We start from the raw sequence: 16,851 nt of genomic DNA, 5'->3' as shown, positions 1-16,851 counted from the left end.
AATGCACCCTATTGGATTGTCAGTGATGCGCTTTTTGTCTTATATGGTGTGGAGTTGCTGAGAAAAGTTACAAGAGTTGGGGTTCCCTACTGCCAGAAATATTTTAATAGTGGATTCGGTCAATCTACAGTAACTTCTCCTCCTTGTTCATCAGTTTATTTTACAAAAATACTTTGAAAAGTGCAGTGCTTCACCTGCTGTAACTCAGCTATTGAGTTCCAGGGAACAACTTCAAAAGCCTGTGTGTTCAGCATGACTGAGGTCTCTGATGACTGACCAGATGCTGGTGAGCTCTTGAAGACACTGCATGTATTAAAAGTCTCTTTTCAAAAAATTTCCATCTCTCTGTTGTGACCAGTTAGTGTGGGAATGTTAGAACAGGGTGATAGAACTTTCTATACAGGGTAAATAAAATAGGATAAGAAAAGGGCAATTCCTGCAACTGGTCATACTGAAATTATTGAAGGCTGCTGGTTTTACTGCTTCTAAAGAGTGGAAGTGAAGATAATGGGGAAAATTTTAAAAGGCACTTAGCAAGGATAGAGCATTTTATCAAAAAAGGCAAGGGGTTTTGTGTTGGGTCTTTTTCACATCAGAAATGTTTTCCTGCAAATGCTGAAATGAAATGGCTCTCAAGGTAGCTAAATGTGTCTGAGTAGGTTCCAGTGACTCTTGGGCAATGGGAGCACTCAATAACAAAAGAGGAAAAAAAACATGTCTAATATGATCTGTTGAACTGGAGCATTTTAATCAGAGCTGAGTTCTGAAGGAACCAGGTGTTATTTTGCTCCTGGCAGCAATTGAATCTTCACAGGTTTTTCATGACATCACATCTTTTCCATGTCTTAACCAGTGACTCATCCTGCTTGCCTGTTTGTTCCTATTTCTAGCTGCCAGCAGGAAACACTAAGCTTAATGTTAAGATTCTCTTATTAATGACACATCCTAGTCTGCCCAAGGTCCCTCTCCCTTGTGATACCTGGTGGGTGGGTTGTTTTTTTCCCCTTCCTCTTTCCCAAGGTGACTTTTGTTTATCTGATTCTTGGTGGCTTCCACTCCAAAGCCTGCTTTTGCAAAGGCAATGTGTGTGTGAATGTAACATCCCCCTATAACCACGGGGCTGGGAAGTGGATTATCCCATCTCCAGGGCTGACCAAACTCCAAACAAGGTGCAAAAACCCATGGTGTGGGTGTTACAATGTGACATTTAATAACAGGGTAGAAGAAGTCATTCCTTCGCTAGGTCTGATGAAGCCCCAAATTGTGGTGGGTGCTGAGTATTGGGGTGAACATAGCCTCTGTTCTGACTCTGAGCAGCCTGAGCAAGGATGTTGCCAAGTATGTGCAGCTTGTAGATGTTGCCAATAGCTGGACAATAAGCAACTCTTATTCTTGCATATTGTTCTTCTTTAAAAAAAACAAAACCCATGGAAATCACACCATAATCCTTTAAAAAAATTTGAAAGGTTTATTTCTTTAGAGGCTATTTGTCACATACACTGCTAGAAAAGTCATGGTGCTAAGGAGATTAAATTCAGTACAGATTAGATGTTTCAGTGACATTTTATTTGGAACAAAGAACTTGTGGCTGGAAATCTTCACTAGAAGAAGGATGGTTCGGAATCAGGGATTCTGATTTTTCAGACCTGCAGCAAAGAGCATCTGTCATGATCTAAACACTCAAATATGTTTCTTGTGTTAGTACCTTGCAGCTTCTGCTGCAACAGCCAAGTACATTTAAGAAAAGCTGATTGTACTCCTATTGTGAATATTTGTGGGATGGATCTTGAGACTAGAGGGCATCTGCACACAATGCAAATGTATTTAGGTCTTTTTCTTCTCTGGTAAACACTGAATTTTGAGTGCTCATTAATGCAAAACCTTCAAATTTTTGTTTCAAGCTACCCACTAATGGTCCTGTGGGTGTTTTTAATTGTTTGCGTAAAGGACAGACACACACATAAGCTGCAGAAGAACAGAGCTGTTAGCACACTGGTGTAAATGCACCTCACAGAGACCCCTCTGTGCCTGCTTACAGCCAAGCTCTCTGGTTCCTCTTCAGGGACGCCTAGCAGGTTCCTGGATGCTGAGGGCTCAGGCTGTTCTTCCCAGGCATTTGGCTAGAGTGTTAATTAGTGCTACATCACCCTTCTGCTGATCCCCACCTGTGCCTTGTGTACTTGTCTTCTAATGAGTTTGTGGTCTACCTGGAAATCTTGCAAACAACTTGGCGGGAGGGGAGTAATTTCTGTCAGTTGTTTTCTCCTTCATTAGATAAACAACTTGAACTTAAAAACCTGAAATGACTAATTACCTGAGGTTTGTGGTGTTTTAAACTGAGGGAAGGACAAGTGTTGTAAATGCTGAAGAAAGTGAGCTCAGATTTTGCCGTTTGTTTTATTTTATTTGTGCTGAGGCATCTGTGTGTGTGGGGTGAGGTATGCACTTAAGCTCTCATAGTGTGAGTCAAGAAAATTAAGCCAGTTTATCGCTGTCTAAGAAGCTAGTGTAACCTGAGGAAAAAAGTAATTTCAGGGTGATACTACAACAACTGAAATGCAGTTGGAGAAATGCCACTATAAGGCTGTGAGGGGAAATGACATGCTCTGTATCTGTACAGTAAAACAGAGCGAGGAAGCCATCAGTGACTCAGGAAGAGATGAATCTCATCTCTGCATTGTAGCACATGGCTACCAGGGCAGGGGTGTTAACAAACTTCATATACCATGAGATACAGGATGCCTTTCCCTCACACACACTCCTCTGATAACCTGAGAAGGCAGGCCCACAAGTATATCCTAGTGAATATGCAATTTCACTTTCTAATGATTTAAGTGCACTGCCCACCTTAGGACAGGTTATGACTGAGCAAATGCATGTTATCCTTTGGGGTTCTGTACATCCTGCAGCCCCATCTCTCACTAATGTATGAATTGGGGCCCATCCCCACACACAGGGGGATCACAGTCAGAATACTGAAATCAACAAACCAGATTTGCTTAATTTCAGAGCTTTCAGGAAATAGGACAATTTGGCTTTCTCAGTCCAATTCCTGACTGAGCCGAGGCACTAAGGTGGTATCAGGGCAAGTTTTGTAAGTCACCCTGAGTGTCCCTTGAAGCTGCCTCCCAGGACAGCCTGGATGCTGTCCTGGGTATGTCCCCACAGCTGAGTCCTTGCTCTGACCTGTTGTCAAAATTAATTTATTTCCAAATTATTCTGCATGTGACTTGACAACGTGTCTTGCAGTCACTTACTGCCTAGTCACAGCCTCATGCCCTAAGCCAGAGTGAGCACTGGTTAAACACAGAGGAGAAAATAGGACATGAGATTCAGAAGAGCCTCTGAATGCAGGTATCAAACAATAATGCTGTGAGCATGAGAAGTGGAGAAGCCTGACTTCCTATGGATTTGTTTGGTTTTGTTGGTTGCAGAATCTCTGGAGTTACTGATACTGATTTAGGGCCTTCTCCTAATGAGACACAAAGAAAGGCTCTCTCATGTGAATCTTGTGGTGCTGGGAAAAGATAATCATTGCACTTAAGCTTTTTTCACAGCTAAGGTATGCTTAAGGTCTCTCTTCATCTTACCAACTACTTTTTGTGTCATATGTAAAAACATTTGAACACATTTTCCCTCAGCAAAATTTGACCAAAAGTGCGTATGTGGAGACTGATGTTTTACTGAGCCTCATGTCTTTAGGAAATCAGGCTAAAATAAAGCAACTATCATCTCTCTGAATAGAACAATACTATTACTGCTGAGACCTTCCTTCCTTGAAGAAATATATTTAGGATCTAGTTGTTGTGGCTGGTTTAGCTGTTCAGCAGCTAAGGGGAGATTTGGTGTCAGTGAATATGAGAGTGCTGTGTGGTGGATTTATCACTGGCGGGAAAAGAAATGGTCACTCAGGCTGCAGGGTGGAGCCCACCTCATTCTGATATTCCCACCTCTGACCTGTTGTCAGGAGGGAACAGAACAGTTCCTCAGCCAGTGTGCAGTGCTTCATCATGATCGGCCAATGGGCTACCCCATCTTGAAATAAATACACACGTTTAAGGGAAAAAACCACTTATTTTCCCAGAGAACTGGTGGAGAAACAGCAAGATTCCAGCTGCACAGCCTCTCCACTTGGAAATTCACAGTATGTTACAGCTGTGGATAGTCTCACAGTAGTGCAATAGCAGAGCCTTTTAAGAAAGCTGTAGGGAGCTTATTTACAAGCGCTGTCCTCCTACAGAGAGGCTCTGTGATGTTCTGGTGCTGAACAACAGGCGGCCAGAGACTGGCTGCTGTGCGTTCTGCAAGGGCCAATGGTGTCTCTTGCATGCAGCAAAAACAAAGCTGCATGTATGGGAATGATGAGGAGGATGATTTTAAAGCTGAGTAGTTTCCTACCCACTGTCTTCTGGGGATGTGGTGATGTGCTGTGTCTGATCTCTACTCCTGCCAGAGTGCTCTGTGTGAATTTATTTTCTTCTTCCAACTAGTTACATGGTTGTTAAGTCCTTTAGAGTCTTTTTCTTTAGAACTTTCATCACATTTTAAACCAGTGGCAGTAAATGCATTCTTCAGTTTGGGTTTTGGAGGACTAAAAGATGGTTCATTTTAGAACTAACCCATCACAGTAACTGTAAGTTGACACCTCATACTGAGCGCACACTTTGAAGGCGATGCCTTTTGGCTCCCTGCAGCTGTTTCGCAGAGCTGCCATTTGCCATAAGAAGGATGAAATGTGTTCAAAAGATAGACACCTTCTAAGTGAGAGAGACAATCGACTCCTTCTGGGTGAGAGCACACGACTTCTCTCCCTGGTTCAGAAGGCAGGTCCAGAGGGAGTGGATTAGGCTGTAGGACTGCTGTTTTGGTGTAGAAATATTCCTCAGTTTGAAAATAGGCTTGCAAAATGTAGAGGAAAAGTGCTATTGGCATCCAACAGATGGTAGTTGACATGTTTTCTAGCTGTCACAAGCTTTTCAGAATTCTTCTGTTGCATATGCCAGAGCTTCACCTTTGTGCTGCCCAGCTGAACACAGAAATGACAACTGCGGGTGGAGGAACTCTACAGGAACTCTCTGGGTAAACAGAATTAAGATGAACAAACAGAAGAGGATTAATAGATCTCAAATTAGTATGTGCACTTCAGACTTTGTGATTGGGATATTCCACATTAAATTCATTTTGTATAATAATGTTTATTGTATCAAATCTTTATTTCTTGTCTCTAGCCTGAGGCAAGAAAGGAGTCACCAGCAGCATCTACCTCAAGGACATTTTCCTGACCATGACACTGAATTGCAACATGTGAATATTTTCTGCCTGGTACAGTCCTGGACTGGTTATTTTGCCTCTGCTTTGAAATGTCAGCTTTGAGTGAACTCTGCTAACATTTTATTATTGCATTGGGCCTGAGGCAGAGAAGACCAATTAAAGGGTTGACATCTTCGGTATTTTTTTAATAGTACATGTGTCAAAATGCATTTAAAAAATAATGGTTGATGCAAAAGCCTAATTAATGCTAAAATGTAAGTAGAGTTCATTTCACTTGGGAGCAACTGAGAAGTCCAAAATGTATAATAACAAAAAGTGGTTGCTTTATTTTTTATATAGGACCTAATTACAATTCTTGCTTCTGAGAACTGAAGTCTTAAAGCCTAAATATTCCTTTCTGTTGCAGGATACAGCTGGACAAGAAAGATACAGGACCATCACTACAGCCTACTACCGAGGAGCCATGGGCTTTGTCCTCATGTATGATATCACCAGTGAAGACTCCTTCAATGCTGTGCAGGACTGGTAGGAAATACTGGAATACCGTTGTTGTTGTTGTTGTTGGGTTCGTTTGGGTTTTGGCCAATTCTCTCCCCACATTTGTTTGTTGAGAGCATGAGACATCCCACCCTCCATAGTGCTTTGCATCACTGTGTTCTTTCCTCTTCATCTAAATAATTTGATTTATAAACATTCCTTAGAAAAAGTTCTACAGCTTCACTTTAATGAAAAGGTTGTAATTCAGATATTGTAGCATACTACAGTACTTTGTGCTTTTAAAAGTATCAATTTACTGTAAAGAAATTAATCCCTTAATGCTTTTTTGGGCTTATGAGGTTTCTGGCTATGCTGCTAAAAATACAGATTAACAGTGGTTGTTCAATCATATCTCAGGGATTTGGGGAAAGGCTGTGTTGATCCTCAGTAGTGCCCTGTGACTCCACTCAAATGTCTCGAAGTCATTTCTGCTGGTTACCTGGTTCCCTTCACTGCAGATAAGAATGGCCACCGTGGTAAGAAGGGCAGTGCAGTGGTTAATGTGCTCTCCTGAGTCAGATTTATTTGCAAGGATCTCAGTGACCTACTGGGACCATGTGACATCCTAGCTGTGGCACTGGCTCTCAGCATCTGCCTCAGCCTGGCTTTCTACTGAACACCTATTCTGTATCCCCTAAGCTAGGCTGTAACTCAAAAGCTGCAACAACATGGTTTGTTGTTTCAAGTGATTTGTCTTCTCTCCAAAGCTGCCCAGTTTTTGTTCTCTCTGTTCACTAAAGCAGTTGGTCATGATGGTCACATTCAAGATGTAGTCTCCACTTTCAGCCCCCCATCCCCAGTACCACAACCCCACATGAACTGCAGCCCCATCCTGAGCAGCCCTTCAGCAGCTTGTGGTAGAGGAATACACTCTTTTCTTGTTAAAAACACAAACCCAGAGGTTTTGCCAGAACCAGTTTCGTCCATCAAGTTTCATTCACCAAGCTCAGATGAAGCTTTTTCTGCAAGTGTCTGCACAGGGATGTTTTCCGTAGGTGTGCAGGCATGTGAGCTGGGGCAGCATCTTTCACTAAACCATAAATATTTCCAATTTGGTTCCCTGATGAAACAAGATCCATATGAGCACACTGTTCATCTACCTGTCTGTCTGTAGGTTCTGCTCTAGCAGGTTTTACTTATCAGTCTTAAATTAGCTGAAAATTACCGAGTCTCAGTCTCTGAGCTGCTATTATTTTAAAATTTGCAGAGGTGGAGTTTAACTTGAAGCTTTATATTGGAAGTAGTCTAAGGTCTGTTCTATCAAAGGCAGTGGTGTGAGAGTAAGAACTGGGAAAGGTCAGCTTTGTCTGTTTGACTTCATGTCTTCCTGTGCCATGGGAGCTGCAGGAATATCTTTGCTAAGAGCACCTTGTCAGCCAAAGGACAGAGGTGAACCATCAGTGTGTTTTTCCTCTGTATGTCAGGAATCTTTCCAACCAGCTTTAGGGTTCTGAGCCCAAATGAGATAGTGGGGTGGATAAAAAGGACCCATTTCCTTCCTTCCTGAAGCTTGTCCTCAGGAGAGGAGATGAGGGCTGCTGCCAAGCCAGCATCTCTGGGCCAGCAGAGTCCTCTAGTGGCTATTGCAACTGGGAGATGGTTTTTCCCAGTCTGCACAATTGCTTCCTAAACATCCGAAGGCACAAGATATGGAAAAAAGAGCTTTTGGCTGGTGCTGGTGCTGCTCTATCAGTGTCTGTAATTCTCTATCATTGCAAGTGGGATTTTCTTTGGTTTTTTCCCCCACACCATTCCGCATGATACAGTTATGATTAAAAAAACTTATTACACTGGATATGGTCTTCAGTCAGGAACTGTACTCTCCATAGAAAATTAACGTGGCTACTACTTGAGCTCCTTTGTCTCCATCTCTGGTTCATTGGCACATGACTGTTTTAACAGCTCCCTCATTGGGCCACAAGGGAAATAAGAATATCCCTCCCAATCTGCCAAATTACTTCTTCCCTGGAAGATCTTTTATCCTCACTCTTCTTATGGGTGGATGTCCTGAAGAGAATCCTGGTTTGCTTTGTGTCACTCAGACGTCTCCTAAACCAAATAAAGGCACTTTCTCTCCTGAGTGAGAGGATCATGGTTGTATATCAGGTATTCAGACAAACTCTCTAAGTAGAATATGAATGCAAAGCAGAGTCTTTCCTTCACTGACATGAATCACCTCAATTAATGATGTTCATCATCTTAAAACCACTGAGAAAGAGGCACAATTTAAATGCATTTGGGAATACCTGGAACATGACTTGTTCTCTTGTTCACTGGAAAATGTACAACATATTGTATGAGAAGCCTTAAAATGTTAAGCCTGAGTGATTTTCCTTACTGCAGTGTGGCAAGAGTTCTGTCAGGTTATTTAACAAGAAAAAATACAACTAGGCAAACAAAAAGATAGGTTTTAACTGATATTTGAAAATAAGTAACTATTTCAGTTGAATATGTCTTTCCTGTAGGGTGAGTGAAAGGGTTAAATGAGCTTTCATAGCTTGCAGCTCAGTTTCTAGAATTTTTTTTAGTAGTCTTCTTTGACAGCTGTTATTTGATGTTGGGTTGATAGTTGTGTGTAGATAAATCAGTTGTTTATAACTCATTTGAAACTGCAATGGAACTAAAATATACTCAGTACTTGAAACTGTAAAGTAAATAGAAGATATTATGGAAGCTCTGCTTTGGACAATCTAGACAATTTCATAGAAGGAAAATAAAAATTGGTAAAATTTAACTTATATCTAAGTGACAGCTGAGTTCATCAATATTTATCTTTAACCCACACTGAATTGTTGATACCTCCATGTAACTGTGAACCTGAGACTATTTTTCTTCTAAGCACAAGGCATGAAGTTTGTGCTTTTTTGTTAATTTGGGGAATTCAGCACAAACAAGGCACAGCATTTTATTGTATCACAGAAATATGTTTCTCCCAGTGTGTATATTGGGCTGCCCTGATAGGTGTTGAAACAGCTCCATTACACAAGCCTTGCTATTTATTAGTTTATCTTTCCAAAAGCATCTGGAAATTTTCTGCTCTTCTTTTTGTATGGACATCAGGGTTTCTTTTACATGTTCTTCATAACTTTTTTGGTCGGTTGGTTGTTTTTTATTCCTAAGAAGAATAAAGATTGGTGTTCTGTAAGAGGTTTTCCACTGACTTGTACAAAACAAGGAGAAAGATGCATTTCTCTGGGAGATCCTTCATGCTGTTTGCTTCTTTTTCATTTTCTAAGTTATTCTGTTTAAATAGTTAAGATTTATGTCCCCATGTGATGCCAGGGTACAATGAATTTTCATGTGAAATGAATCCAGAGACTGAACTGTGAATCAGAAGAGGAGACTGCTTTTAGTTGTTTTAAATTGAACCTGGGGAGACTTTATTTCTCTCTATTGCTTATGGAGGGAGACTGGGGAGATGTCATCTTCCTGGGCTTTTGGCTGATTTCTGCAGTCACCCCCTTCTCTGATGAGCTTTGAGAAACCCCAGAGTCCCAAAAAAACTCATCACAGATTCATATTAGCTCTCATGGGGCGTGTCTACATGGAGGCGTTCAAAAAAGTGACACTGGAGGAGCTAAAATTGGGATTGGAGTGAGTGCCTTTCCAGGAGGACACTAGGGAGAGTAAGAAGTTTCATTGCACACAGTCTTTGTTTATTTTTGCATGTTGCACTATGGGCCTGGGCTTGGGTGAGGTTCCTATTCCCCAGGGCAATCCAAGCAGGCTGCTGCTTCAAGGCAAGTTGCACAGTGCAATGACACCCTTTTTCCCAGTTATCTTTGGAGTAACACAGCTGCTTTCCATGGAAAAAAGCAAGTAAACAACTCAAACTAATTAAAAATTGTCATTAGTAGATCAGAGCTGGAGGCTGCTGCTAATTCAGAAGAGAAGGAATCAAGTGCTTTATTGTTAAGGGAGTTAAGGAAACTTACACAGAAGTAGAAGTTTGAGAGGCTCCTGGCTCTCCTGGGAAGTGGCAGATTTGCCTGAAACTGTAGTGTCCTGCCTGGAGTGGTGGTGAGCAGGGGCAAAGAGTGGGAAGGTGAGTCAGGGAATGCAGGAGGATGGAGGAGAGGAGTGTATGGCTTCTGGCAGTGCAGCCTAATTACCCTTGGGAAGAAGGGAGCCTTAAAAGATAGAGCTGACTTGGTGAAGATAAAATAGGTTGTGTGGGTCTGAAAAGATGGATGAAAGTGAATGCTACTGAGCTAATAATGTTCTGCTGCTGGCTCTGGGACACCTCACCAAGGATGGTGGGACAGGACTGGCCCCTCAGGATATATTAAAAAAATATTCTGTTTTGTCATGGAAAAGTTCTAAAAAGGTTAAATGTAAGGTCAGAGCCCCGAGATCCACAGTGAGCTTCACTCCAGTTTCAGCACGTGAGCCACAGAAAGCTTTAGAGGCTCCAAGTTCACCTGAGTGCTCCTGCCTAAGCTCCCATGCACTGCATCCCTGTGCCCCTGAAGCTGGTGTTGGTCTGTCTTTGCAGCTGCTGTCTCCTGCCTTACCCTTAGTCCTGCTGGGTTCAAGTATTAGCTCATAGAGCCTTGCTTTGATCTCATATCTTCCCAATTTGGTAAATTACTGTTTCTGCTTTTCAGTTGTTTCCATGTTCCTATGTGATTTTCAGTTTCCATGAAGTTTTCCAGTTCAAGCAAAGACAACTTGATGCTTCCATCTGTTCTTACGGAGTTCCTAAAACTCTACAGCAAAATGTGCTGCAGAAAAGGAGAGAATTATTACTGTTCTGTCTTATATAAGAAGTTGTAAATCCAGCATGAAGTGTGCATCTACTGTGTGGCTTTTTCTATAGGACAATATCCTTCAGAGCTGTAACTGATTGTTGTTCCTCTGACACATGACAGCTGAAAGAGAATAAGCTTTACAAAAAGCCTTTTTTGTCCCTAATCTTCAAAAATTACTCGATTCAGTTTTTTATCTGGATCCTGTGATCTTTAAAACACTTGCAAAATCTCAACAAGAAACTTTGTTGTCACACAAAGTTAAGGAGTAGTAAAATAGAACAGTGCTGTGAGTTACACAGTCTGCATTCTTGCTTTGTGTGTAAGCCTGGTCATTTGTCTTGGGACCCACACACAGCCTGGGGATGTTGATACTGCCATTAATGGTACTTGTTTTCATATTTAATACAGGATTGTATTTTGGCACAGCTGATGGAATGTAACCATCTCTTTTCATCTGCTGTAGGGCCACACAAATCAAGACCTACTCCTGGGACAATGCACAGGTGATCCTGGTTGGAAACAAATGTGACATGGAGGATGACAGGATTGTTCCCATGGAGAAGGGGAAACATCTGGCGGATCAGCTGGGTACATGCAAAACTTTTCTTTCTACCTTTTTTCCTCTGCTTCTCTATACTGTGTTCCTTTTAGTTTGTACAATAATAAGTCCTTCCAGCAGTAATACTTCAATAATGGTCTCACAACTAAGAAGTGTAATATATTTTAGTTTCATATTTTACTTGTTTTGTGCTCATTAGGCCAAAAATACCTGGTAGAATAATTGTAGTGTTGCTGTATCTATAAAGGTGATGTCTAGGGGTGAAAGGAAGATAAAGCTTTTGTGAAAAGCTTTTATTAGCTTAGCAGAACAAAAAGAGAAGAAGGTTTCATAAACACAATTCTGTCTCCAAGTACCATGTACTCATTGCAAATCAATGCAAACATTGATTTTTGTTGAAGCTTTTTTTTTTTAACTAAACAATGAAAAAGAAAGAAGTTTATATATCAGAACTGAAGAATTGAGTAAAACATATTTTAAAAATGTACTAGGCTTCTCTATCCAGGTAAGAAAATGACATTACGTTATTGATGTGGGATAGAAAAAGCAAAACAGTTCCATTGAGAGGAAGCTGGGATTGCAATGAAAATTTTATAATGAAGAGCAAAGTAAACTAATACTTCTTTATAATTTATTTATCATTTTTCATTATCTATTATAGCATATAAGATATTTTAAATATGAAATAAGGGATCTACGTTAAAATTTAACTATTCTGTTGTCTTTCATTAAAGAATTCAAAGTAGCAAGTAAATCCTGTTAAAATTTCATTCAGGTAACAGTGAAGACCCTTACAGTGGGCATAAATATTTGCTTAGCTTGTAAGAGTAGAGATTCTTACCAGACCCAAAGGAATTACCATCATCCTCAAGTTATAAAATCCTGTGTTGTCTTCAATCCTTAGGCACTAATTGGAGGGTGCATAATAAACTGTTAAATTGGGGGTACTGGAGTTCCAGGACAGTAGTTTAAAGTGTGGCCTTGAAGGTGTAAATTCTACATATGGCACACACAAAGGGGTCCCATTCATGGCTGGAGCCTTGAGGCACTGCCATCCTAAACAAATAACAAGCAAATATCGAATTAGACCCATTGTTATTATTGTAATAGTAAATCTTGACATGTAGGACTGGCAAAGCAAACAAAGACATGGTTAGTTTGCCAAGTCAGTTCTGTGCTCTTTTTTACCCATCAGAATTTAATCTGCTTTTGAAAACATGAATGTGAATAAACTTGGTTCCTGGCTTGCAGACTCTCAGAAAGGTTCTGGATGCATGCATGGGCACCTATTTCACAGGAACAATTACGCTGCTGGTAACTGAAAATTTGTCCAGACCAAAGTAGCAGCAAATGGAGTTTTATTTTAACTCCCACTCCAATTTGGACTTCTAGTGTTTTTTTCTCTTCCCAAAATTAATCTGTTTGTTTCAATACAAACTTGGCATCTAGAATCTGAATCCTTTACTAGTGGGACACTTCAAATCACACACACACACAGGGTTACCATAGCAACTGATTCCATCAGTAGGAAACTGTTTCACAGAAGAACCCCCAGTTCTGCCCCGACCTGGTGCTTGTCCAGCTCACCCTGGAGAAACACTCCCCAGTGCAGAGCAGCCCAAAAGCTGATCATGCCTTTGGGAAGTGCTGTCCCAGCCCTGCTCTTCTGTGCTCCCAACTTCCAAAACACTCTTTTTAAAAGAGCTGAAAAATAGATCTGATTTTATCAGATCAGTTTTTCATTATAGTAACTATGCCAATGTGTACAGCATTATATGAAATTATTTTGTGAGTTAGGTGGGAGGAATCTCTTTAATTGGCTATTGACTGCTTAAAGTGCTAATGTTCATCATAATGATTCACATAAAGGTTATCCCCTCAGCATGTTTCTCTAAATTTGCATAGTGACATTAACATCATTGAAATAATTCCCTAATCAGATTAAGAAATTGTTATTGGCCTGAATGTGAACTGAACCAAAACAGATTGGTGTAGCAGAAGCTGAGCCAATGTTGGACTGACTGATATCTAAGTGCAGTTCTCTGATTTCCTATGCTTTTTATATACATTTTTATTCATCAGCAGAACAGCAAATGGGGCAGACATAACCCCTGTGTGATGCAGGACAGCCCTCCCTGTTTGCTAACAAGGCAAAATCTCCACCGTCACTTCACCCCTTGTCCCATGAATCTTAAAAAGGGTTTGAATGGGGTGGATATCTACTTAGCTCACACATCGAGGTGACTCAGCCTGCCAGCAGTGGCAGACTGATCAGTTAAGACAAGTTTTCTCTTTCTTTGTGGCAGAATCAAAGGAAACTGATGCAATGCAGAATATCCCCAGAATGAAGCACAACAGAACAGACCTCATTGCAAAATAAACTCTCCGTGGTGCCCCAGCTCTCGCTGCTGGCAGTTTAATAACCTGACAGGACAGAAGCAACAGCTTGGTTGGCCTTTGAGGGCCCTGGGGTGAGGGAGATAAGGAAATGCTTCACAGTTCAGGGCATTCCTGCTGCTGAGGCAGGGCCAGGGCTGTCTGTCAGAGGCTGCTTCTCCCCTAGCGCCTTGTGGCAGCAGGAAGCAGCAGGAGGAGCTGGTGCCATGCCCTCCTTGGTGTAACTCCAGCCTTGCTGGTCTGGTTTTTTAATCAGAAAGGGACAGTGTTTGAGGGTCAAGGAGCATTGTGCTTTTGGGCACAGATGTTGGTCAGCAGAAGGAAAGCAACCACGATCTTCCTTCTCATTCTGGCCTCTGCTCTTGCCAGAGGGCAGCGGCTGCAGCCCAGGGGACCTGCACTGATGGAAGGGGCAGAATTGACTCCCTTACCCTGGGTTTACTTAGATCTGCAGATATGCTTACCAGGGTGATGGGAAGGATCCATGTATCCCTTTCATTCCTAATGAAGCTTGATAAATTTTAAAAGTATTTCTGCTCACCATTCTAAGATTGTGGGAATAGACTGACTTTAAGGATTATCTGATGTCTTGTTTTCTTTCGGTAAATCCTGAAAAAAAGGGTATTTTAAAAACCATCATGATCATCAGTCTCTATTGATACTTTCTGTCCACTTTTCCCCCAGGTTTTGACTATTTCGAAGCCAGTGCCAAAGAAAACATCAACGTGAGGCAGGTGTTTGAGCGTCTGGTGGATATAATCTGTGAAAAGATGTCGGAGAGCATAGAATCAGACAATTCCAGGGGCACTTCTGGAAGAAGCATGCGGCTCACGGACAACCCCCCCCCTTCACAGCAGAACTGCTCGTGCTAGTGACCTTTCACACTGAGAAATGTCCTTCTCCCCGATTAAATATTCTCTTTTCATTTGTGGTGGTGCATTATCATGTAGTCCAAAGGCAGAAGTGTCTGTTGTAGGAAATTGGTATGTTTGTTTAATGTGCTGGAGTGTTAATATTATGTATTTCCTCCTCCAATAATTTAATAATCTGAAAAAATATTGTAAGTGCATCTCGTGTGAATGTGAATTACACTGAAGAAAAATAATTGTGTAGTGATGCAAATGTTATTTCTACAGAGAATGTTGCATTTTTTAATTGTAAATTCATCTATTGCAGAAAGAGTTTTTTTGTCAAGAACAGCAGGAAGCACAAAAACCAATTAGAAGGGACCAGGTCTAAGAGAAAAAAGAAAAATCTCTTCTAAAGCAAGAATAGGCTTTTTTTAAACATAAAACAAAAAAAAAACGCCAATCCCCAGATATTTTGAAAATTGTTGCTGTCCTCCAGCCACGGATCTCAGTTTTTCTGTAGGATGGAGCAGAAAGCAGAGAATTTCTGTCTTAACAGTGTGAGGTCCTCCAGAGTGTGAGGAAGAAGGAGGTTGGATTTTGTGTCAAGTCTCTAAACAGATGAAGATCACAGGGAGGAATCAAAGCTGATGGGCTGAGGAGGAGGAGGAAGAGGCCTTGCAGCCATTCCTGTATTTCCCGGTGCTTTGGCTGGTGCTGAGTGAAGGAGTGAGAGCCCTTGCAGGGGCTGCCCTTGCCTCCAAACTTCTCTACCACACCTTGCTGGGGGTGTTGCCGTGTTTAGCACATTCCTGTCCTAATCCTCTCTTCCCAGATTTTGACTGTCCTGCAGTCCCTGTATCCTGTAGTTTTACCTCTCCAGGTCTGGATCTTCTCTCATCAACTACTTGCTGGTGGATTTGTTGCAGGATGAATGAAAAGGGGAGCTGGCTGCTGCATGCTTAGTTGGAGGCAAAAACATGTAAGACATGGAACTGCACTGTCTCAGAGAGACAAAAATATCAGGAGGCAAAATGTGAGTGTTGGCAGGTATTTGTGCCAATATTATTATATTTTCTTTCTGCATTTTGTTATTGATTTGGTTTTTTAATCTTGTTCTAGATGGGCATGTCTGGAGGGATAGATTTTCTGGTTTCAGATTCAACCACAAAGTATAATTTAAGATAAAGAGGAGTGATTAATAAAACACGACTGCAAATGAAACATGGCAAAGACATCCTGTTATTCTGTGAACTTTTTGTGGCATCATGCTTTGAAGGGAGGAAAAATTTTTAAATTAAGTGGATATGGAGAGAAGTTGGTTGTCTTAAGGGGAAAATGCTGGAAAATTTTATGTCTTTACCTTTGATCTGTGATATCCTCTGACTGAGGGACTTCCTGATGTCAGGAAAGGGAGTCGCCTGCCCTCTGTCCTGTAACGTGCTGGATCATGACACCAGTGAGTGCTTTTGTAATTTCCTTCTGTTGTGTCTCAAAGTGTAATAGCTCTAAGAAAAAAAGCACAGAATTCTGGACAAAAATGCAACTCTTTTGGGGTGGTTTGAGCTCATTGTGCTAAAGGCTTGATCCCTCTTCTTGTGTGTTGCTTTCGGGAATCTTTACTGTGATGTGTTCTGGGTATGTGTGATCTCGTCTTGAGAGTGTGATTTGTGCAGTGCTGGGATTGTGGTTGTTGTATCTAAACCCCTGAAACTGCAAAATAAAGAGAAATGTACTCACTGGGTGTGGCCAGAGAGCTTGTGTCAGCCGCATTTTTGGCGTTAGGAATCCTACGCATGTGTGAAGGAGAAATCTTTTTAATGCTTTAAGAATACATCAGACTACATGGATCTTTCTTTGGCAGGGTGATGGTCTTTGAACCCAGCAATCTGCAATCACTATGTAGGTTTAGAACAGTGAAGAGAAGGATTATTTGGCCAATAAATGTATAGTGTTTTGTTCTAATTGTAGAGGAGGCAGGTTTCATGCAACTTATATAACTAGCGATAAAATAAAAGAATTCCACATCAGATTTTGAGCTGCGCTGATGTAACTTAGTACTGCAATGCAAATAAAGATTTGTCAGCTCAGCAGCTCACTGGCAAAACAAAATGGATTCAGCAGAAATGGAATTTCAATTATTTTCTTTGACTTACTCTGTTTTGTTTTGGTTTTTTTTTTCCCTAGCAAAAAGGACCTTTCCCTTTTCCACTCAATATATAATTGTGTTTCATTATGTTCTGGTCAAGTCAGATGGGCTTCTTTAAAGAAGAATAAAAGTACATTCCAGGCCCCTCAGCCTAGAATGGGCAGAATTGTTTTTCACAGGACAAGCCAGCAAGTCTGAAGAAAAGAGAGTTGGGAATTCTACCCTGCCTTATATTGCATACATGGAGAAGCCTGATATTTTTTGCAGAAATCCTGCAGAGTTTATTTCGAATAAGGAATCAAATCATCACAGGCAACTGATACATCTTTGCATTAGTAT

The 16,851-nt window shown here is 41.1% G+C and overlaps 1 protein-coding gene across 5 annotated transcripts in view; it reads left to right on the top strand.

Annotated features, from left to right (window-relative positions):
- The window catches only part of RAB3B (RAB3B, member RAS oncogene family), a 51,014-nt gene extending 34,912 nt beyond the window's left edge, over positions 1-16,102 (top strand). For all 5 annotated transcript variants that reach the window (XM_048313641.1, XM_048313643.1, XM_048313642.1 and 2 more), the window contains 3 exons: positions 5,678-5,796; positions 11,023-11,147; positions 14,200-16,102. In XM_048313641.1, the coding sequence (XP_048169598.1) occupies positions 5,678-5,796; positions 11,023-11,147; positions 14,200-14,387 (432 nt within the window). In that variant the 3' untranslated portion in view covers positions 14,388-16,102. The remainder of the gene's footprint in view (positions 1-5,677; positions 5,797-11,022; positions 11,148-14,199) is intronic.
- The last annotated feature ends 749 nt before the right edge of the window (positions 16,103-16,851 follow it).

This window comes from Corvus hawaiiensis, chromosome 9, assembly GCF_020740725.1.
Source record: "Corvus hawaiiensis isolate bCorHaw1 chromosome 9, bCorHaw1.pri.cur, whole genome shotgun sequence".
NCBI lineage: Eukaryota > Metazoa > Chordata > Aves > Passeriformes > Corvidae > Corvus > Corvus hawaiiensis.
The sequence above is the reverse complement of the archived record's forward strand: the minus strand, read 5'-3'. Positions and strand labels throughout refer to the sequence as shown.